This window comes from Dipodomys merriami, unplaced genomic scaffold (genome assembly GCF_024711535.1).
Source record: "Dipodomys merriami isolate MVZ:Mamm:240054 unplaced genomic scaffold, mDipMer1.0.p SCAF_28, whole genome shotgun sequence".
Classification (NCBI taxonomy): Eukaryota; Metazoa; Chordata; class Mammalia; order Rodentia; family Heteromyidae; genus Dipodomys; species Dipodomys merriami.
In genome coordinates, this window is record NW_027204270.1 from 10,004,005 (window position 1) to 10,024,881 (window position 20,877).

The 20,877-nt window shown below is 47.2% G+C and overlaps 1 protein-coding gene across 7 annotated transcripts in view; it reads right to left on the reverse strand.

Moving 5' to 3' along the window:
• Ptpru (protein tyrosine phosphatase receptor type U) overlaps positions 1-20,877 on the reverse strand; it is a 68,700-nt gene that overhangs the window by 30,378 nt on the left and 17,445 nt on the right. For all 7 annotated transcript variants that reach the window (XM_070037444.1, XM_070037443.1, XM_070037442.1 and 4 more), the window contains exons 7-14: positions 20,424-20,717; positions 9,096-9,404; positions 6,686-6,795; positions 6,187-6,388; positions 5,741-5,843; positions 2,850-3,123; positions 2,158-2,194; positions 1,421-1,559 (exon numbers count right to left, since the gene is read on the reverse strand). In XM_070037444.1, coding sequence (XP_069893545.1) covers positions 1,421-1,559; positions 2,158-2,194; positions 2,850-3,123; positions 5,741-5,843; positions 6,187-6,388; positions 6,686-6,795; positions 9,096-9,404; positions 20,424-20,717 — 1,468 coding nt within the window. The remainder of the gene's footprint in view (positions 1-1,420; positions 1,560-2,157; positions 2,195-2,849; positions 3,124-5,740; positions 5,844-6,186; positions 6,389-6,685; positions 6,796-9,095; positions 9,405-20,423; positions 20,718-20,877) is intronic.

Below are 20,877 nucleotides of genomic sequence, written 5' to 3' on the forward strand. Positions count from 1 at the left end.
AAGGCACTAATGGATGGTGTGTGCAGAGCTCCTGGAACACAGCAATTACTCATTCTGTGATCGTTAAAAATGCTGTGTCCCATGAGTTTATGCAGGGACTCAGAAAGGAACTCAGAGCCTGAAGCTTCGCATAGGCCACTCCCATCCTCCCCTCTCTTTTGGCATAGCCTGACTCTCCTGCTGGTGCCTGGCTTCAGGCAAAGCTGGCCCTGGCCAGCTCTCCATCATCTCTCTAGAACTTACTTGTCTTTTCCTGGAAACCCCAAAAACGCACTGCCAGCCTACCCATGTGTGCCCGGCCTGGCAACAGCAGCAGCTATCAGAACCAGGGCCCAGGTGGGGAGGGACCAGGCTGACTCTGCCTCTGGAGTGACCTTGGGCAGACCCACTGTCCCCTTGGGGGCTGGGAAGCTAAGATGTTGAGGCCACCTGATTGGGAATGTGGTGGCATAGGGGCAGCAGACCAGAAAGGTCTCTAGAGCTTACGCCTGCCTCTAACTCCTCTCTGTGTATTTAGACCCCTAGAGAGAGTTTGGGCAGTTTTATGGGGTTGTATTTGTTTGGGTTTTTTTGTTTTATGTTGGTGTTTTGCAGACAGGTTCTGTTGTTTAAAAAAAAAAAAAAAGGTTCAAAACCACTGGACTAGATGTCCCTAGACTACCTGCTAGCTCTCCCTCAGAGGCTCTAGGTGTGTTCAATTCCACGTTCTGAGAGTCTTAGAATCCCATGCCCTTCATTTCTAAACCTCTGAGGGCCTAAGTTCTGAATTCTAAGTGCAGCTGAATAAAATGCACCAGAAAACAATCCCACTCCAACACGAGGGCTGGGAGTCCTGGGGCACAAAACGGTTGCTTCAGTCACAGGCCCAGGAGGACTGTGGTGGTGTCCACAGTCAGAGAGTCCAGGCCAAGCAGAGAACAAGTGAGGAAGGGGTCTTGGGAAACACATGGCTCAGCACCTTGGTTGGAAAGGTAGTGAGCATCATATCCCTGGACAGGGTCCACCACAACAGCCACTTGGTCAGGACAGACAAGTTGGCTGGAGGTACAGTGGGCTAAGGATTCAAAGTCAGGTCACCTTCGTACCTTCCTATTGGCACAGCCCCTGCAGGCACAGAAGGGCAGTGCATGCTTCCAGCAGAGCTCTTGGCACTAGGCAGAGCGCCCTGCCCTGGATGCTGACCCCTGGCATCTCCTAGACCTGCAGCAACCATATTGTTCGCAGAAACTCCATTTGCTCAGTCTTCTGGCTTCACAGTACCCAGCTCAGGTCCATCCAATAGGTCAAATACCCCAGGCTGGCAGCCCTCCACACACATGCCACATCGCTGCACTACCAAACCCCCGCCACGCTCCTCTGTGCCCACCAGCCATTCGAGGGGCAGGAGCCACAGGTAAGCCAGGGCACCAGCCTCACTCACCCCTTGCGGATGATAACAATGATGGCCCCCAGGAGGAGGATAAGGACAGCAAGGCCACCAGCACAGATGCCCAGGATGAGGCCCATTTCCTCCGACCTCTGCGATACCTCCAGGGGCCGCTTGCTCTCCTTGCAGGCAGCTGGGAAGGGCAAAGCAGGACATGATGAGAGGGGACACAGGCATCATACAGCCCTGCCTAGAGTGGTCTGAGTACCAAAGAACAAACCTGGCTGCTCAAACATGTACACAAAGGCCAGCTCAGCTCCCAGGCACTGCCTTGCCTTTCAAGCAGATCTGTCTCTTCCCCACGCCCCTCATGCATCCTGTATTCAGTGTTCCCCCAGCAGGAGTGGGTCCCTGACTGTCCACTGCCACAAACCCCCTAGCTTCCAGCAGAAGGGGAGAAAGCACACTTGGGGCCTGCAGACCACCCCTCTTGACCTCCTGTGAGATGAGGGAGGAAAAGTGTATGTATCTATGGCATGGTCAGGACATGTCAAGACACAACCAACCCTATTCCCTGTCTAAAAGAGGATAGTCCCTACACCATAAGAACCTGGCTGTCTCCTCCAGTGTCTCTATCACTACAGGGAAAGGAATAGATACAGAAACCAGAACCGGTACCCCCACCTTCAAAGTTCAAGCACAGTGACTCCCCCTGCTGAAGGGTAGGTCCTGAAGACCTACCTCCCAAGAGCTGTGCAGGTAAGAGAAGTGAAGGAACCAACCCAACTTACCTTTCCTGGCAATTCGGATGCAATTCAGCCGGGTTTCCTGGAAGCACAGACAGGGCAATCTCAGTGCCACCAAGGACAGAACCTCAGTCTGGGTTTCTTGGGCCTAGCAAGGGCTTTGTCAGGTACAAATGATCATGACACTACCCAGGGCAGGAGAACTAAGGGCTAGAGCCTAGATAGGAGGAGCCTGTAAATATAGCAGTGACTTAAGAAAGGGGGATTAAGATCAGAAGCAGAGAAACAGCATGAAGGAATAGAGGGGCCTTACAAATGAGGCTGGAGCCTACGTGTATGGGACCGGTACAAGGAAAGAAACCCAGGAAGGCGCAATCTGAGGTGGGAGGGGCCTGGAGAGTGGGGTGTGGCCTTGGAAGAAGGCCAGGCTTTTGCCTGAAGATGTAAAAGCAGGATGATAAGATGATCCTCTTGGGAAGAGGTGCCTGCATAGAAAACCAGGCCTCAGGAAAGGTGAGGACTCTGCTGGGCCCTGGGGAAGAAGGTTCAGGAACAGAGGAAGGGCTCTATGGGGAAAAGCCTGGAACCAGGAGGGTAGAGCTCAAGGGAAGAAGGTGGAGCTATGGGAAGGGCAGGAATTGAATCTGAGGGTCTGTGCCAAGCTGCTTTAAGGAATCCTCAGCCTTCTATCCACCTCCCCCCCAACCTCCCTCACCATGGCCCAGCTGGCCCCTCACCCCCTTCAGATGGCTGGCTGCCTGAAAGTAGATGAGGTAGGACTTCCTGGGCTCGAGCGGTGGGTTCCAGAAGCCCCGATATGTCTGATTATCACCCACGGTGAATGGGGTGGCCTCAGGAAGACTGCTGGCTGCCAGTTCGGCCCCAAAGTAGTGCACCAGGCCCCGAGCCAGCGCCGTCTCAAAGGTCAGAGGCACTGGGAAGCAGTCCTGGCCACCTGGCTCCCGCCGCAGCCGCCTCGGCCGCTCCTCCTCCACAATCACCTGGTACACACTGGACAGGGAGGGGACAGTGCAAGTGACCACAGCAGGCCAGGTGACCTGCAGATCCTTCTGGTGCTAGGACTTTGGGATCAAGGGCCCCTAAGGACTACCTACATGGTTATGTCTTTTTTCTAGCTGGGTAAGTCATCTAACCTCCCAGGGGGCCTCTGTTAATTCCTCTGTAAACACAGGAGTAATCCAGGGTGCAGATACAAAGATCAAACAGGGTTAGCTAGTGTGTGTCCACAATTGCCACTGCCATTCTCCAAGCCCCAGGGAATCATGGTCCTGCTCAGTAAAACCATGTTTTAAGACCCACCCCTACCCCCCCACCCCCCCCACCCCCCCCACCCCGCCTCCCTGAGTCAATCCTCTGGTGTCTGATCCAAAGCTACCAATGGTTCCTTTCTGGGCCTTGGTAAATTTTGAACAGGGTTATACTAGACTCATGCACTCATCATTCATTCATTCATTCAGGTGTTTACTTCAGAGGAGAGACCCTGTGCTGGGGACTGGGGGATCTGGTCTTCCCTGAACTGACTTCAATTAGAAGAGATGGTCACTAAGCAAACAAGGGCACCCTTGAAGCTACATCTCAAGTGCCCTGTCAGTCCTTATGAGCCTCTCCTCTGCAAATCTGAGGCCTTGTCCCCCATCCTACCCACCCACCCACTCTGACTTGTCCCTACTCCTGAAGGCTACGGGCCTGTTTATCTCAGCTCTCTTCTGAATGGGTTTGTGCCATGAGCTCCTCCAACTCCCCTGTGGGACAAAGATGAGGGTGATTATGTGAGCAGTGAGACATTTAAATACTTCCCATGACAGAGCCAGCACACCTCAGTCTGTAACATTCTCTGTGACAGCACTGGGGGGAGGGTACTTTTCTAGCTTTTTTTCTGCAGTTTCCCAGTGATTTGGGGCGTAAGCCACCACATGAGCTTGTTCCCCATTTCTAATCCATTGTAAATACCAGCCTCAGCTCTTTTCCACCTCTGCTTCCTTCCCCAGGCTGGAGTCAGACTTCTCACTGTCCCAAGTCACCCAGAAATGATGACAACTGACCTTAACTGCTTCTAAATGATCATCTTTATGGAATAAGAAAATTGAGGCCCAGGAAGGCAAGGGACATGCTGGGTCACACAGTCATCCGGCCTTGTCCTCCTCCTTGTCCCTCCTCTCTGCCCCCACCCACCCTTGTCATCACAACCCCTGAGGGACCCTGTCAAGTTCACAGGATCCAACAAGAGAACAAGGAAAAAGGACAGTTTTCAAGACCTCCCCAACTCAGGTGCACAAGGGTCCAGGGTTCCCGCAAAAGCAAAACACCTCACAGTTGCCCCCACTTTTTCCTGAGTGTCCCTGTGGCTCTGGGAATCAGCCCAGGACAAGATCTGCTATGGTAAATAAATGTAGAGGAGACTCAGCAGATGAGGAGAGAGTGAGAAGGAAGCAAAGGTCTACCTAGGGCATGTTTAGGGGCTGACTGGGACCTTGATGCCCCCCACTTGTTCCCCATGCATGCACCTTTGCAGAGGAAGGGGGTAGGCACAAGGGATGGAGAGACTCTGTGGCTGCCAGAAATGGGCTTTGCAGACAGACCTATAGTCCAAATCCCAGCCTTGCCACTCATAGCCATGGGACCTTAGGGACAAGTTCTTGGGTTGTCTATGTGAGTTTCCCAACACGCACAGTGAAGGCATGGGGTTCCACAAGGCTAAAATGACTGTGCACATCAAGTCCCTAGCACAGCGTCTAGCCAGCAGCGAGTACACATACATGCCTCAAGCTGTCACACACGTACAATCCTATCTCCCCTACACATGCCTCTCACATGTTCACACTTCCATGCCACACATCACACCACATCACATGGTTTTGATATTGTTGCTTGTGTGCTTGTACTAGAGCTTGAACTCAGAGTCCCCCAAAAAGACACGCCTCACTCAGCTGTTTTTTTTTTTCTCAAGGCTGGTACCCTACCACTTGATCCACCTTCTGTTTCCTTTTATTGATGTATTTATTTGCTAGTTAGTTGAAGATAAGAGTTTCTCAGATTTATCTGCCTGGGATCCTCAGATCTCAGCCTCCTGAGTAGGTAGGATTAGGGTTGTGAGCCACCAGTGCCTGGCTACACCACATCTTTATCATAAAAGACACACCCACCCTCGGGTTCATCCCACTCATACCTGTCCCCAGAAGAGGCAGCTAGCATGCCTGAGCAAACTCGCCTTCCTCTTGAGAGAAAAGGTGAAAGCCATACCATCAGCAACGCTAGAGACAGCCCTGTCTGAACAGCTGCACGAGCCTTCTGAAAAGCCCATCCCTGTATCTCCAGGAATGGAGCTAGAAGATACAGAGCTCCCAGAGTTTCACTCCTCCCAGGTATCTGAGGGAAGTCCTCCCAGAAAAGCCTGGACAGTCTCTTCTCTAGACTGGACACTGTCTAGAGAACATGACAGTCACCATGACTTTGTGGGGGGGGGGGGTGACCATCAGCTTCTGCCTGTCCAGGATCCCAGGATGACCTCTTCCACTCAGCCCCACTGACAGGCTGAGGGCAGCAAGGGAGCTGGCATGGGGTGAGGCTCTGGGTCAGAGAAGGGGCCTCTCCCTGCAGGCCTTCCCACCTGATGGGTGCACCTCGGCCCTGGGCCGGTCTCAGAAGCACGGTGATGGTGTTCTCGGACTCGCCCAGGGGTGACGGCATGTCGGCATAATCAAAGCTGGGAGCTGGGAAAGGACACAGGGATCCGGTATGTAGCCTCGCCACCAGATCAGGAAGACCAGACCTTCCACCCCATCCATCTCCATCCTCAGACCCCTCTGGGGCCTTAGCATCCTTGTTGCCTCTGACCCAAAGTTCCCTAACTCTGGACCTTGGGCACTGACCTCAACCCTATTCTCCCAACCCCTCTGAAGTAATCCTCCCTAATTCCTGGCATCAACACCAAAACTGACCTTTACCTCAGCAAGCCTATGTAACCACCCTCGGGACCCACTCCCCTCCCCTAGTGTTCCAGGTGCTTTGGGATTGATCACCTACAGAGGCTGGGCCAGGGTCAGAAAATCTCACCTGAGATGTTGGTGGTGATCTCAGTGAGGGCTGCCTGGCCGAATCCCTTGCCAGTGCGAGCTCGCACAGAGAACAGGTAGGTGGTGCCCGGGTGTAGGTTGGAGAACACGTGGTAGGTCTCATTGCGAAGCTTGGAAATGGTACGTCGTGGGCCTGGCACGTTCACCGCTGGGTCTGACGACTCGATGCTCTGATAGCTGATCTGAGGGCAGGGTGGACAGAGAGGTGGAACAAGGACAGAGATGGGCAGCCTTGATCCAACAGTCTGACATCTGCCATGTTCCAGGGAAGCGAGGGGTGCACTGGGTAGAGGGAGGCCCAGCAGGTCTATTTCTGGGCACTTTACCTCTTCTTTCCACGCCCAGGGTCCCTGTCCAAAACCCACAGGTCACAGACCCTGTGATAGTAGTCAGAGTAGAAGGAACCAAGACGCCCACCTCTGGCTTCCCCTTGGGCCTCCTCCTCCCACCTCCACCTCCCACCCAAGGTCCCCTTTCACCTCATACTGAGTGATGAGGCCATTAGGTTCCTGGGGCTCCTCCCACTTGAGAAAGATCATGTCCTCCAGTGGAGTGAAGGTCAAGGACTCAGCTGCAATCCCACCAGGCACTGTGAGGGGAAGAGGCCAAGGCAGAGAGAGGAAAGTGGGCTTTGACTCTAAATAACACGGTTCTCATCCCAGCCTTACCACTTCCTAGCTGGATCACCTGTACTATTCAACTTGTCTGAGACTCGGTTCCCTCAGCTATGAATCAAGGGTGACTTATCCCTTCCCTCACTGGGCCTAAATGATATGGCACGCAGAAAGCCTCAAGGCACCCATGTGCAACATCTCATAGTCACTTGCTTGCTCCTGAGTCCTCCAAAAGGGCAGCTGAATTTTTACTGCTGTGCAGGTGGCATTCGGCCAAGGACAATGTTTGAAGTCTCCTATTTGGATCTAATTGATTGTTATCAAAAAAACAGAGAGAGATTCTCTAGAAAAATGAAAACCATTATTATGGCATTGGGAATAAGGGTAGAGATATTTTCCTGTCTAAAAGTGTAATTACATAAACAATATGTCCAGTGATAAAAAGCTCAATGAGCATAAAAGAAAATTAATGGCTCCTACAACTGCACCATCCAAATATAAATACTGTTAACATTTTATCGAGAACACTTTGAGGCATGGCTTGGGTTTGATTTTAATGCATACTCTTGTGTGTATAGAAGTTGGGGGGGGGACATGCTTACCTACACACACCTATACACCAGTATTGAGGCTTAAATTCAGGCCCTGGGCACTGTCTTTTAGCTTTTTCATTCAAGTCAGGTGCTCTACCACTTGAGCCACAGTCCACTTCTGGCTTTTTGATGGTTAATTGGAAATAAGAGTCTCATGGATATTCCTGCCGGGATGGGCTTTGAACCTTGATCCTCAGATTTTTTTTTTTTTTTTTTGGTGGTCGTGGGGCTTGAACTCTGGGCCTGAGCGCTGTCCCTCAGCTCTTCAGCTCAAGGCAAGCACTCTACCACTTGAGCTACAGCGCCACTTCCAATCCTCAGATTTCAATTTCCTGAGTAACTAGGATTACAGGTGTGAGCCACCTGTGCCCAACTTAATGCATAATCTTTACAACAGGCTTAACAAGGATTTCACTTAGGAAGAAAACAGACTCTAATAGGAAAATACCTTGACAAACCACTGTAGGGAAGTGGAAGACCTCTACAAGGACAGCATATGCAAGACAAGAAGAAGAAAGAAGAAAGGAAGAAGAGGAGAAGGAAGAGAAGGAGAAGGGGAGGGGAGTAGGAGGGGGAGAGGGAAGGGGAAAGAAGGGGAAGAAGGGGAGGAGGGGGAAGAGGAAAGGGAGGGGGAGGGGAGGAAGAGGAAGAGAGTAATTTTAAATAACTTTTGAGTCAAGGAAAAAATTATAACAGAAATTAGAAAAAATTTAACTGAATGACACTGAAAGGAAGTTTCAAAACTTGTGGGAAGACTGGGGATATAGCTCAGTGGTAGAACTCCTGCTAAGCATGCACAAGACCCTGAGTTTAACCCCTAACACTGAATTACACAAACATTTATGGGGTGCAGCTAAAGTAGGGCTTAAAGGGATACTAGCAGCTTTAAATGCAAATTTGAAAAGCCAGGTGGTGGTGGTGTACACCTGTAATCCCAGAACTGCAGAAAATTCAGAGAATCAAATACAAGGCCATCCTGGGCTGCTGAGAGCTAGGGGAGAAAGAAAGAGAGAAAGAGGGAGAAAAGAAAGGAAGAGGAGGAAAGGGGAAGGGGAGAGGGATGGGGAATGGAGGGGAGAGGTGGGGAGGGGAAGGAAGAAGTGATGGAGGAAGGATCCAAATTAATTATCTAATAAGTTTCCAAATGAACAATTAAAAAATTAATGAAGCCAAAAGTTAGGCTCTTTGGAAAAGTTAATAAAACACATATCTTCAGCAAAAGCAAACAAAAAATACAAATTCTCAATATCAGGAATGAAAAAAAGGAAATCACTTTAGATCCTTCAGACATGATAAATATGAGAATATTATCAACGGGTTTATATGGATAACGTTAAATAAAATGAAAATTCCTGTCTCATCATTTTAGACACAAACAAAATACACCAAACCACACAGGAATAGAGAATTTGAATATTCCTGTATCTAACTGTTATCAAAAAGCCTTGCTCCAAAGAAAACTCCACACCTAAATAGCTTCACTGCTGAATTCTTCCAAACACAGGCAAAGAAACTATACTAGCCCAGCTCAACAAACATTAGTCTAGTCTTGCCAGAAATGAGTATTAACTATCATTGCTTTGTTATTGTGTAGTTGGTTTAATCCTAAACGAAAATCCTCCATGTAACTTTTAGTCGCAGACCTGGCACTGGGTGCCTGGGAATCAGGCTGGCATTCTTACCATCTTCATCAGTCTGGAAGGTGACCTCCTTGCCCTCCTTGCGCCCCTCGGGGTTTGTGAGGACCAGGCGCACGTGGACACTGCGGTAGGGCTGCAGGTTCTTGATGGTGTAGCGGCTAGCACCCCGCTCCATCTTTACGCATTCCCGAATGGTCTGGTTGTGGCTACTGCCCGGGATATAGTGATAGCAAAGGGACACAGTGTAGGTGTGGCACCGTGTCACGTTGTAACCCAATGGCTCCCACTGCAGGGTCAGCTGACGAGCCTGGATCTCAGCAAAAGCCAGGCCTTTGGGGGCCCTCATGGGCTCTGGGGAAACAGAGAAGAAATGGGAAGGAAGGAAAAGAGAAGGGGGAAGGGACAGAGAATCAATCAGCTGCCAGAAGTTCTCCTTCCTCGGCTCCAAGGAGTTCACAGGACTCCTGGAACTGACCACAAGCGAATCCTGCTCTACCAATTGTAGCGGGCAATTGCTGTGTTACTTCACCCTCTCTGAACCTTAGTTTCCTTGAAGGCAAAAGAGGAAAATTATCAATAGGCTCTACTTCATGGGATCATTGTAATGCTTAAGGCAATATACCTAATGCACAATAAACCCTCAAAAATGTTAGCTGTTGCCAGGCATGGTGGCAAATACCTGTAATCATACTGCTCAGAAGATTCAGAGTAAAACACATCAACAACAAAATTATACCTAAGTGGCTTTTCGGAGACAAGGTCTTTCCATATGGCTTAGGCTGGCCTTGATTTCCTAATCCTCCTACCCTAGCCCCACTCCAAACACACAAACATATATACACACATACACACACCAAGCGCTGGGATTACAGGCATACACTGCCATGCCAGGGTCAATCTTTTTTAACAGCACAATGTACAGAATGAGAGAAAAATCTTTGCCAGCTAATCAATTTTGCTACTTAATTTTTTTGAACTCTTTGAACATTCTGAATTCAAAATATTCAAAAGAACAAGTGGGCAAATTAACTGAACAGACAATTCCCAGAAGAAGTACAACTAGCTAATAGCTACAAGAAGAAATATTCAAAATCCCTAAGCCATAAAGGAAAGGTAAATCAAAACCACACTAAAATTCCACCTCACTCCAGTCAGAAAGCAAACAACAACAAATACTGATGAGGATTCAAAGGGGAAAGGAACCCTCCTACACTGTTGGTGGGAATGTAAACCTGTGTAACCACTATGGAAATCAGTATGAAGATTCCTGAAAAAAAAAACTAAACTAAAAATAGACCATCCTTATGACCTACCATATATATATATATTGGGCATATATCTGGAAGAGATTAAATCAATATACAGTAGAGAACTTGTACATGCATGTTTACTGCAGACCTATTCACAATTGCCTAATGGTGAAATCAGCCCAGGTTGCCAACAAATGATGAATGGATAAAGAAAAAATGGTATGTATACATATCATGAAATATTACCCAGCCATAAAGAAAAAGGAGATTATGCCATTTGTGGGAAAATAGATGGAACTGGAGATGGTCTTGTGGAGCCAGATAAGCCAAGGTCAGAAAGCCAAATACTGTATGTTTACACGCATTTGTGGAATATAGACCTGCTTGAAATGATGATAATGACAACAACAATCAACACACACACACACACACACACACACACACACACACACACATATCATCATGAAGACAACATAATGAACCCAGTAAACACTGTTTGGAAAAGGAGGAAGGAGCATTTGTCCAGCATTTTTCTAGAGGCAGGTATAGAAATATAATGGAGAGGATAACTTTTTCAGAACGTACTGTTCACATCTATGGAATTACAGCGAAACTATCTTGTATTATAAACGTGCTAATTCAAAAATAATTTTCTAAAAAGTACAGGTTAGCTGGGAATGTGGCTTAGTGGTAGAGTGCTTGCCCAGCATGCACAAAACCCTAGGTTCCATTCCTCAGTACCACATAAACAGAGAAAGCCTGAAGTGGTGTTGTGGCTCAAGTAGTAGAGTGCTAGCCTTGAGCAAAAGAAGCTCAGAGACAGTGCCCAAGCCCTGAGTTCAAGCCACAGGACTGGCAACAATAAAAATAAAAATAAAAAAGCAGTTTATCTCCTAATTGAAGATCATCCTAAACTACAATGGGCTGGTCTAAATCAACCTGTTGCTGTATTTTTCTTAGAATTAGTTCTTATTAAAGGCTTACACTTATTATAAAAACATCTTATAGATATACATATGATACAACTGTATGCAGAAACCAGGAGAAACAGAAGCCAAATAGTTATGCCAAAGAATGACTGGAAAACAGAAACAGAAATGCATACTATTATGTCCTAGGCAGGATTCTAAAGACAAGATTCTAATTCAATGGTGAGTTCCTGGCTGCTAAAGCAAAAGGGGAACCACTATCTATAATAGGATGATGAAAATAGCTGTTATTGACAAGGGGGGACCCAATGCAACAGTGACATACACAAGACAACATGTTGAAAATGATCTGTACAACTTGGGAGGGGGGTTGGGGAGAGTGAAAATGGGAGAAAAATGAGGGAAGGGGTAACAAGTTTGCCCAAAAAATGTACTTATTACCTTACTTATGTACCTGTAACCCTTGTTACATCACCTTGATGATAATAGATAAGATAGACAGACAGACAGACAGACAGACAGACAGACAGACAGACAGACAGACAGACAGACAGACATTACTATTTGAAGGGCTTACGATGGGTCAAGCATTTTTCTAGAAAACATTCTTTATTTTGTTTAATTCTCCACTGACACAGGTACTGTTAATAGCACTGTCTGTAATGCAGATATGAGACTAGCAGAAGAGAGATTAAGAAACTTGCACAAAGTCATACAAACAGTAAGTGGTGAGACTGGGTCCTGCTTGAGCAGGCTGGCTCCAGAACTCGTGCTCTAATCATTGTTCTTTTCCTCCAACCCCATGATCAATTTACCGTCAAAAAACAACACACTTGGGGCTGGGAAGGTGGCTCAGTGGTAGAGCCTTTGCCTTGCATGCCTGAGGCCCTGGGTTCAATTCCTCAGCACCACATAAGCAAAAAGAAAAAAGCCAGAAGTGGCGCTGTAGCTCAAGTGGTAGAGTGCTAGCCTTGAGCTGAAGAGCTGAGGGACAGCACCCAGGCCCAGAGTTCAGGCCCTACGACCGGACCCAAAAAAAAAAAAAACACTTGTGCATCAGGAGAAAGATAGCTACAAGGGGCAAGCTATGCCACAATCCCTGATGACTCCAGGGAATCTGAAAGTTATCCTGTTCTTTGTTTTGTTGTTATGCTGGTACTGGGCCTTGAACTCAAGGTCTAGGCACCAACCTTGAGTTTTTTTGCTCAAGGTTAGTGCTCTTCCACTTCAGCCACGGCTCTACTTCTGGCTTTTGGGTGGTTAATTGGAGATAAGAGTCTCACAGACGGGCTGGGAAGGTGGCTCAGTGGTAGAGTGCTTGCCTTGTATGCCTGAGGCCCTGGGTTCCATTCCTCAGCACCACATAAGCAAAAAGAAAAAAGCCGGAAGTGGCGCTGTGGCTCAAGTGGTAGAGCGCTAGCCTTGAGCTGAAGAGCTGAGGGACAGTGCCCAGGCCCAGAGTTCAGGCCCCACGACCGGACCCAAAAAAAAAAAAAGTCTCACAGACTTTCCTGCCTGGGTTGGCTTCAAACCTCGACCCTCAGATCTCAATCTTCTGAGTAGCTAAGATTGCAGATGTGAGCCACTGGCACCTAGCTAAAGACACCATTCTTATATGTTTGGAGTGTGTGCTCACTTGCCATCCTGCTCAGAAGTCTTGCTTGGTTTACTGCGCTCAGGTCCTGGTCCAGGCCAGCGCATATGCATTGCCCTAAAGTGTCTACAGAAGCTAACCATGACTTGTTTTATTTTCTGAATCAGGGGCTCAGTCCAGGTCACTGGCTGCTGCTGCTGCTGCTGCTGCTGCTGCTGCTGCTGCTGCTGCTGCCACTACTGTTAAAAGCATTCAATTGTAAATCAGGGCTTTACCACACAGCCAGACTCTCCATCCTCCCGCCTCAGGTGCCTGCTTTGTTTGTATTCATGAGAATGGGCCTCAATCTCCATAGCTTTTCCACAGTATATCTAGCCTGGTAATGAATGCTAGCATACTCTTCACCACCCTTGAGCTTGGCGGGAGCATCCCTTTCCTCATCCTCCCACAGGATTTAGAGAAGAGAATGGGAGGCTGAAGGCACACTGGTGTTACATGTTAGGGGGAGTCCCTGGCAAACAGATGCCCCATTTCATGGAGGCAGCTACCCCTCCACCCCTGGCAGCTGCCACTGTGCAGAACTCCAGGCTTACGGCTGCCAGAGCCTCTCCATCTTCAAAAGAGCCAGAAATTCAGTTTTTTATGGGAAAGCTTCAGATTTCTAAACACTGGGAACCTGCTGGCTGCCTTGGATGATCCAAGAGAGCAACTCTTAACTTGGAGGGCCCAACTCCCTTGTGTGGGCATCTTACTGTCCACAGCTGTGTGATCCGGCGTCTACAAGCTAGTCCAGGGGTCTTGGAGAAGAAGGCTGAATTCCTTCTCTCCCTGTCCCGGAGAGAATCCCTAGATCTGAGCAGATTCATGGTTCAAACACAGTGTTGACTACAGACTGATATATTGATTGAAGGGTGTGAATCCATGAGTCTCTCTTGCTTCCAAAAACCATCTGGTACCCAGGCGGTCTCTACAGCTGCCAACACACGCTGGCAAAGCAGAGCTTAGGAATGGCAAAGAGCCTTCCCTCTGAATTCCACAAAGCCATGGGCCACTGAGAGATCAGAGGTCGAATCACACATTAAAACAGGGAGGGTAACGGTTAGCATCTGTTATATTAGCCCAAAACAGGCTGATTTTAATAATGCTAATGAGGATGGAGGAAAATTGTGCTGTGGGGGTTGTGGGAGGAGCTGTGGAGGGGGGGTGGGGGAGGGGGCGGGGTGAAGCACCTTGGGGGTCACATCACTCTCCACCCCTCATAGTGCAGGTTACTATGTCTCTAGACACTGACATTGGTGGTTCATGCCTATAATCCTAGCTAACTCAAGAGGCTATGAGGATCATGGCTCAAAACCAGCCCAGGCAGAAAAATGGGTGACTGACTCTTATGTCCAATTAACCAGCAAAAAAGCCACAAGTAAAGCTGTGGCTCAAGTGGTAGAGCACAAGCTTTGAGCAAAAAAAAAAAAGTCAAACAAGAGCATAAGACCCTGAGTTTAAGACCCAGTAGCAGCGTGCACGCATTTACACGTGCACACACACACACACAAACAATGAAATCATTGACATTTGCTTCCTGGATTGTTAGATGGAAATAGTAACATGTACTTTTGAAGAGCAAATATGAGATTCAAATGAGACAATATGAGCCAAACTATCCATCTTCTTGTGTTTAATAAACGCATGTGCACTAACACAAGATACTAGCAGTATAAATTAGCAAACCCATATTTTAAAGCAATGGTATATCAGTCAAAAACCTTACCTCTGATTTTCTACACTAAAGAATATAATTGAAGAGAAAAATAACTTGGGCACCAGTATCTCACAGCTAGCAACTCAGGAGGTTGAGATCTGAGGGTCATGGTTCAAAGTCAGTCTGAGCTGGAAAGTCCATGAGATGCTTATTTCCAACTGACTAGTAAAAAGCCAGAGGTAGAGCTGTGGTTCAATGGTAGAGCAGTAGAATTGGGGGAAAAAGGCTAAGGAACAGTGTCCAGGCTCCAAGTTCAAGCTCAAGTACCAACACAAATATATATACATATATATATTCATATATACACATATGTAATTCAAGAGAGAAAAATAAGAACTCTGAGTACTAATATTTTTCAATGTGGTATTCTTTATAATAACAGAAATCTGGAAACACACAGTCCTACAAGCCAGGCACACTCAATTGACTTCCACAGAACAACAAATGTCATAATAGACAGCCCAGCACATGGCACAGCACTAGTAAATGAAGCAGAAATTGGAGTATTTTCTACAAGTGTGTAAAAATGCACACATATGGGCAGAGTTGAACAACACAGAAAAATTAAAACAGCTGCTGGACTAGGATGGTGAGATTTAGAGTGTTTCTTTAAGCCTTTTACTGATGCTGTATTATTGTTTTCACAGTAAATAACAGAGTGGGAGGGGAGTTGTGGAGGAGATGACAACACAGCTGGCCAAGGCGCCTGAACTAGAAGCGGGCAGCCATGTCCACAAAGAGGAGCATGTAATTAAGAGGGCCAGGATGAGGTGCCTGCCTGGCCCCTGCACCAGCTCCTACCCTGGCCAGCCGAGGGAAAGTGTTTATTGGTTTCTAGCATAAAGTGGGGGCTCAGTCCATGATACTGGCCACTGTTGCTGCTGCTGCTGCTGCTGCTGTTAAAAGCACTGGATTGTAAATCAAGAATTTCCAGCTTTGCTTCTGGCTTTGATTCTAGACTCCCCTGTGTAGATATGGACAAGCAACTAAACCTCTAAATCTCAGGTTACTCATCTGTAAAGAGGGAATCATCACAATCTGTCACCATGTAGCCTAGATTCTTTTTTTTTTAAGCCTAGATTCTTGATCTACCACTTGATCACAGGCAAGGTCCCTCTCTGGGTCTGTTTCACCAGCTGCACACTAATGGGAATGCCCTGGAGATTTTTTACAAAGCCCCAATGCTCTGACTTTTTTAATGCTGATACTGAGGTTGAACTCATGAGAGCCTGTGCTCTCACTTGCCTTTTTTTTCTCAAGGCTAGTGCTCTACCACTTGAGCCACAGTCCCTACTTCTGGCTTTTTGCTGGTTAACTGGAGGTAAGAGTCTCACAGGCTTTTTCTGCCTCAGCTGACTTCTAATCAGATCTCAGCCTCCTCCAATTAACTAGTAAAAAGCCAGAGGTGGAACTGTGGTTCAGGTGGTAGAGCAGTAGATTTGAATAAAAAAAAAAAAAAAGCTAAGGAACAGTGCCCAGGCTCTGGGTTCAAGCTCAAGTACCAACACAATATATATGTACATATATTTTATATATGCATATATATAATTCAAGAGAGAAAAATAAGAACTATGAGCACTAATATTTTTCAATGTGGTATCCTTTATAATAACAGAAATCTGGAAACACACAGTCCTGCAAGCCAAGCTTGCAGAAGCTAGGATACAGGCATGCTAACAGGTATAACAGATATTCTAAGTGGCAGACCAGTGGCACCTTGGAATGACAGCTGGCACTTACAGAGTGCTTGCCATGGGTTCAACCCTGTATTTCATGTGCTCTTAATGCACGTGACTGCCTAAGACATGGAAGGGCCTGAGGTTGAGGCTCCACACCTCTCTCTTATACATAAACTCACTCCCTGAAAACCTAGGGACCAAATCATATCAGGGATCTTCAACTTCAGCACCACTGTCATTTTGCACTAGATAATTCTTTGTGATGAGGGACTGTCTGCACCATGTGGAGGTATATCAGTCCCCTGGCTTCCACCCCTTAGATTCCAGCAGCAGCCACCAAGGCCCAATTGTAACAACCATTATGTCTCCAGACACTGCAAAAAGTGTCTTAGGAAATAAAATTGCCCTGTTATGAACCACTAGCATGAAAGATCTCCCCCAATCTCCCAGCTTTAAATGACATCCACCTATCTCCATACTGACGCCTCTGAGATTTATACTTGGAGCCTGAACTCTTCCCAGAAGCCCACTGTCATATATCCACCTGTCTGATGGATAGCGCCACCTGTGTGTCTAATGGTATCTCAGAGTCAACATCTCCAGTGCAACGCTCCTGATCTATGACACCCGTCACACCACCTCCTGCATAGTCTGCTCCTTGGCAGTAAGTGACAGCTCTGTCCTACCAGCTGCTCAAGCAAAACACCTTGGAGCATCCTGGACTTGTCGCTATTTCTCACTTCCTTATCCACAGTCAATTCATCAGCAAATGCCGGAGGCTCTAGCTTTGAAACAAACCAGAACACAAGCAACTTTTCACCACTGCTGACTGTCACTTGCACTCTTCTCTCAGCTGCCATCTCCAAGATAGATCACTGCAGGGGCCTCCTCCCTGGTGTCCCTCCAGTACCTCTGCCCTGCTAGAGTGTATTGTCCACAGAAGGGCCCAGGTGGACCTTCTGAACACAAGTAGCCTGTGTCCACTCCTGCTCTCCAGACCCCACCATGGCTTCCAGTTCACTTGCCAGAGCCTTACAGCCCCAGCCTCACTTCAAGGTCCCTTCCTGCAATCGCCCCTCAGTTATGAAAGCCAATTATCTGTAGTTCTGGTTAGAACCTGATGCTCTAGCCTCCAAGTCTTTGCACTCCCTCCCTCAGCACTTCCCACATACTCATAAATACACACAAATGAACATATACATGTGTACACACACACACACAAACACACACATGAACTGGCTCTGTCCCTCACCTCCTTCACATCTCTGTTTAAATGTCAACTTCTTGTAAGCCAGTCCCTTCAGCCTTTTTCAAAGAACAGCGCTCCATTCTCCTCCCGACCCTCCTGTACCCTTCCTGGAGTTATTCCTCCCTGCAGCACTGCATGCCCCTTGTTCATTTATCTGTCTCCTCTGTCTCCTCTGCCAGCATGTGCACTCCTAGCGATATCGTGAGGACCTCACTGGCTTGTGGCTTTTGTTCCCATCTCACTCACAACACCCTTACAGCTGCAACAGCACCCAGCACAGAACAAGTGCTCAGTACACTGAGCTGCAGGATTCTTCAAACTAACACACTGTGGGTTATAATAAGATTCTCATTATTTCCATTTTATAAACTACCAAGTTCAGAGAGGTGCAGTAATGTGATCTAGAACCTTCTGTCAGAAGGCAATCCCCATAGGGACGCTGTGACCCACCTCCCAAAGGTCTCCCAAAGGGATTTTAGATAGTTCTAAAATCCAGACCTCCCAGAATTAAAAATAAATTAAACAAATTAAAAATAATGACAACGTTCAATGCTGGCAGGGATAAAGAAAACTACATGACCCATACATTGAGGTGAACATGTAAAATAATACATAAAGTCACTCTACCATTTCTGATTTAAAAAGAAGTGAAACATGAAATTATCATATAATTCATCAATAGCACACTTGGTTATTTCTCTCAGAAAAATGAAAAATTAACATTCATGCAAAAACCTATACATAAATACTCCTAGGCTTTACTTATATTGGCCAAAAACCAGAACCTTTCCAGATATCCTTCAACAGATGAATAGTGAAACCAACTGTGGTACCTGCATTGGAATACTACTCAGCAATCACAAAGGAATGAGAAGATATGTAAATGACCAGTAAGGATATGAAAAAATGTTCTATACTATAGCTCTCAGAGAATTGCAAGTCAAAAACACAATGAGGCCTGCCTCAGTAGCTCACGCCTGTAATACTAGCTACTCAGGAAGCATGGTTCAAGGCCAGCTTGGGCAAAAGGCTAGTGAGACCCTCATTTCAACAAATAATTTAGACGTCGTAAAGCAGGTCTGTGATCCCAACTATGGGGAGGTATAGTTAAAAGGATACTGGCTTGCAGTCAGCCTCTGGTTTAAAAAGAAAGTCTCAAGACCATCTCTTAAAAAAAATTAAAGAGCTGGGCACTGGTGGCTCACACCTATAATCCTACCTACTCAGGAGGCTGAGACCTGAGGATCGTGGTTCAAAGCCAACTTGGGCAGGAAAGTCCGTGAGGCTCTTATCTCCAATTAACCACCAGAAAACCAGAAGTGGCGCTGTAGCTCAAGTTAGAGTGCAAGCCTTGAGCTGTAGAGCTGAGGGATAGCACTCAGGCCCAGAGTTCAAGCCGCACAACCGACAAAAAAAAAAAAATTAACCACCAGAAAACCAGAAGTGGAGCTGTGGTTCAAAGTGGTAGCGTTAGCCTTGAGTAAAAGAGCTCTGGGACACATGCAGGCCCTGAGTTCAAGACCTACAACTGACAAAAATAAATAATTAATTAAAGCAGGCCCAGCTCCAGTGGCTCACACCTGTAATCCTAGCTACTCAGGAGACTAAGATCTGAGGATCACAGTTCGAGTCTCTGTGAGACTCTTATCACCTCTCAAAAGCCAGAAGTAGAGCTCAAAGTAGTAGAGCACTAGCTTTGAGCAAAAGAGCTCTGGGACAGTGCCCAGGCCCTGGGTTCCTGCCCCACAACTGACAAAAAAATAAAGCAGAAGGGCAAATGGCCATAATAGAGTGCCTGCCTAGCAAGTATGATAAACTGTATAGAAGCAAACATAACACACAGAGGTACAAAATATGCACAAGCAAAACTGGGTCAGTCTAAATGAAATCTGTTTTATCAATGTCAATATACTCAGCATACTATACTATATAGTTTTTCAAAATGATGCCATTTCAGAAAGCAGGGTAAAGAGTATAAAGAATAGGGCTGGAGGGGTAGCTCAGTAGTAAAACCCTGCCTAGAGAGTGTAAGCTCCCCAGCCCACCAAAAGAAAAGAGTAATCTCTTTTCTTACAACTCCATGTGGAACATGCCAATTAAAAACAAAACTTAACGAGACCACAAAAAACAATGCACTAGTCTCAATTTGTCTTCTTGTTAAACAGTCTCCTCTGGTACAGATAAACCACAAATCCTAATGGCTATTATTACTTCATCCTTCTTAAGGAAGAGCAGACCTCAGGTTCAATGCCAAGCCAAGAAGGGTCTAGTTCTTTACTTTATCAAGATGATATAAGCCCAGTGCTGTTGCCTCATGCCTGTAATTCTAGCTACTCAGGAGGCTGAGATCTGAGGATCACGGTTCAAAGCCAGCCAGAACAGGAAAGCCTATGAGACTCATCTCCAATTAACCACCAGAAAACTGGAAGTGGCACTGTGGCTCAAGTGGTAGAGCATTTGCCTTGAGCTGAAGAGCTCAGGGACAGTGCCGAGGCCCAGAGTTTAAGCCCCATGACCAACAAATAAATAAATAAATAAATTTTTTAAAAGATGATATAAAGTATTAAAAGCACAAATTCTGGAGCCTTCCAGCTAGGAGTTCTAATCTGATCCCTGTACTTACTAGCTGCATGTCCTATGGCCAGTCACTCAACATCTCTGCATCTCAATCAGCTCATCAGTAGAATGGGTATAACATAGTACCTTATTATGGTAAGCTTTAAGTCAATAAATGTGTATGTTCATACATGTTTAAGTGTTTGCCACAACCGAAAGCTTTACCATAATAGAGTTGGAGGGAAAATGTTATAAGCATAGACCCCAGTATTTCTCAGAACATGCCCTTCCTCCCCTCCACTGTCCTGAACCCACACTAGGTGTGGGCCTCCACCAACAGGTAGCAGCTGCACCCACCTGCACACTTGGTGCGGCTAAGGAGTGGTGGTCCTGGGCGGCCGGTGCCACCGTCCCCTGGGCGAGTGAGCAGCACACTGATCTCATACTCGGTGTCGGGGTCCAGGTGCCACAGCTTGTAGGTCTGCAGGTTGACCGCGTGCACCTCGGCCCACGGGCCGCGCGTCATGCGGTATTCGATCTCTTTGCGCACGATGGGCCCATCGCCGATGATGGAATTGGTGTTGAGCTGGATGATGAGGTAGGTGGGGCCCGCTCGCAGCAGCTGTGGGGGTGCGATGGGAGTCGGGGGCTCTGCCAGGAGATGGGAGGAGAAGTGAAGTCGATGGACACCAGTGCCTCCATGAGATCCCAGGCCTCTAACTGCATCCCACCGTATCTCCACCTTCAAAACCCCTCACGGTGTTCCCACACGCTCCACTAGACCTGCTCCAGGACTCTGAGCAGATCTCAG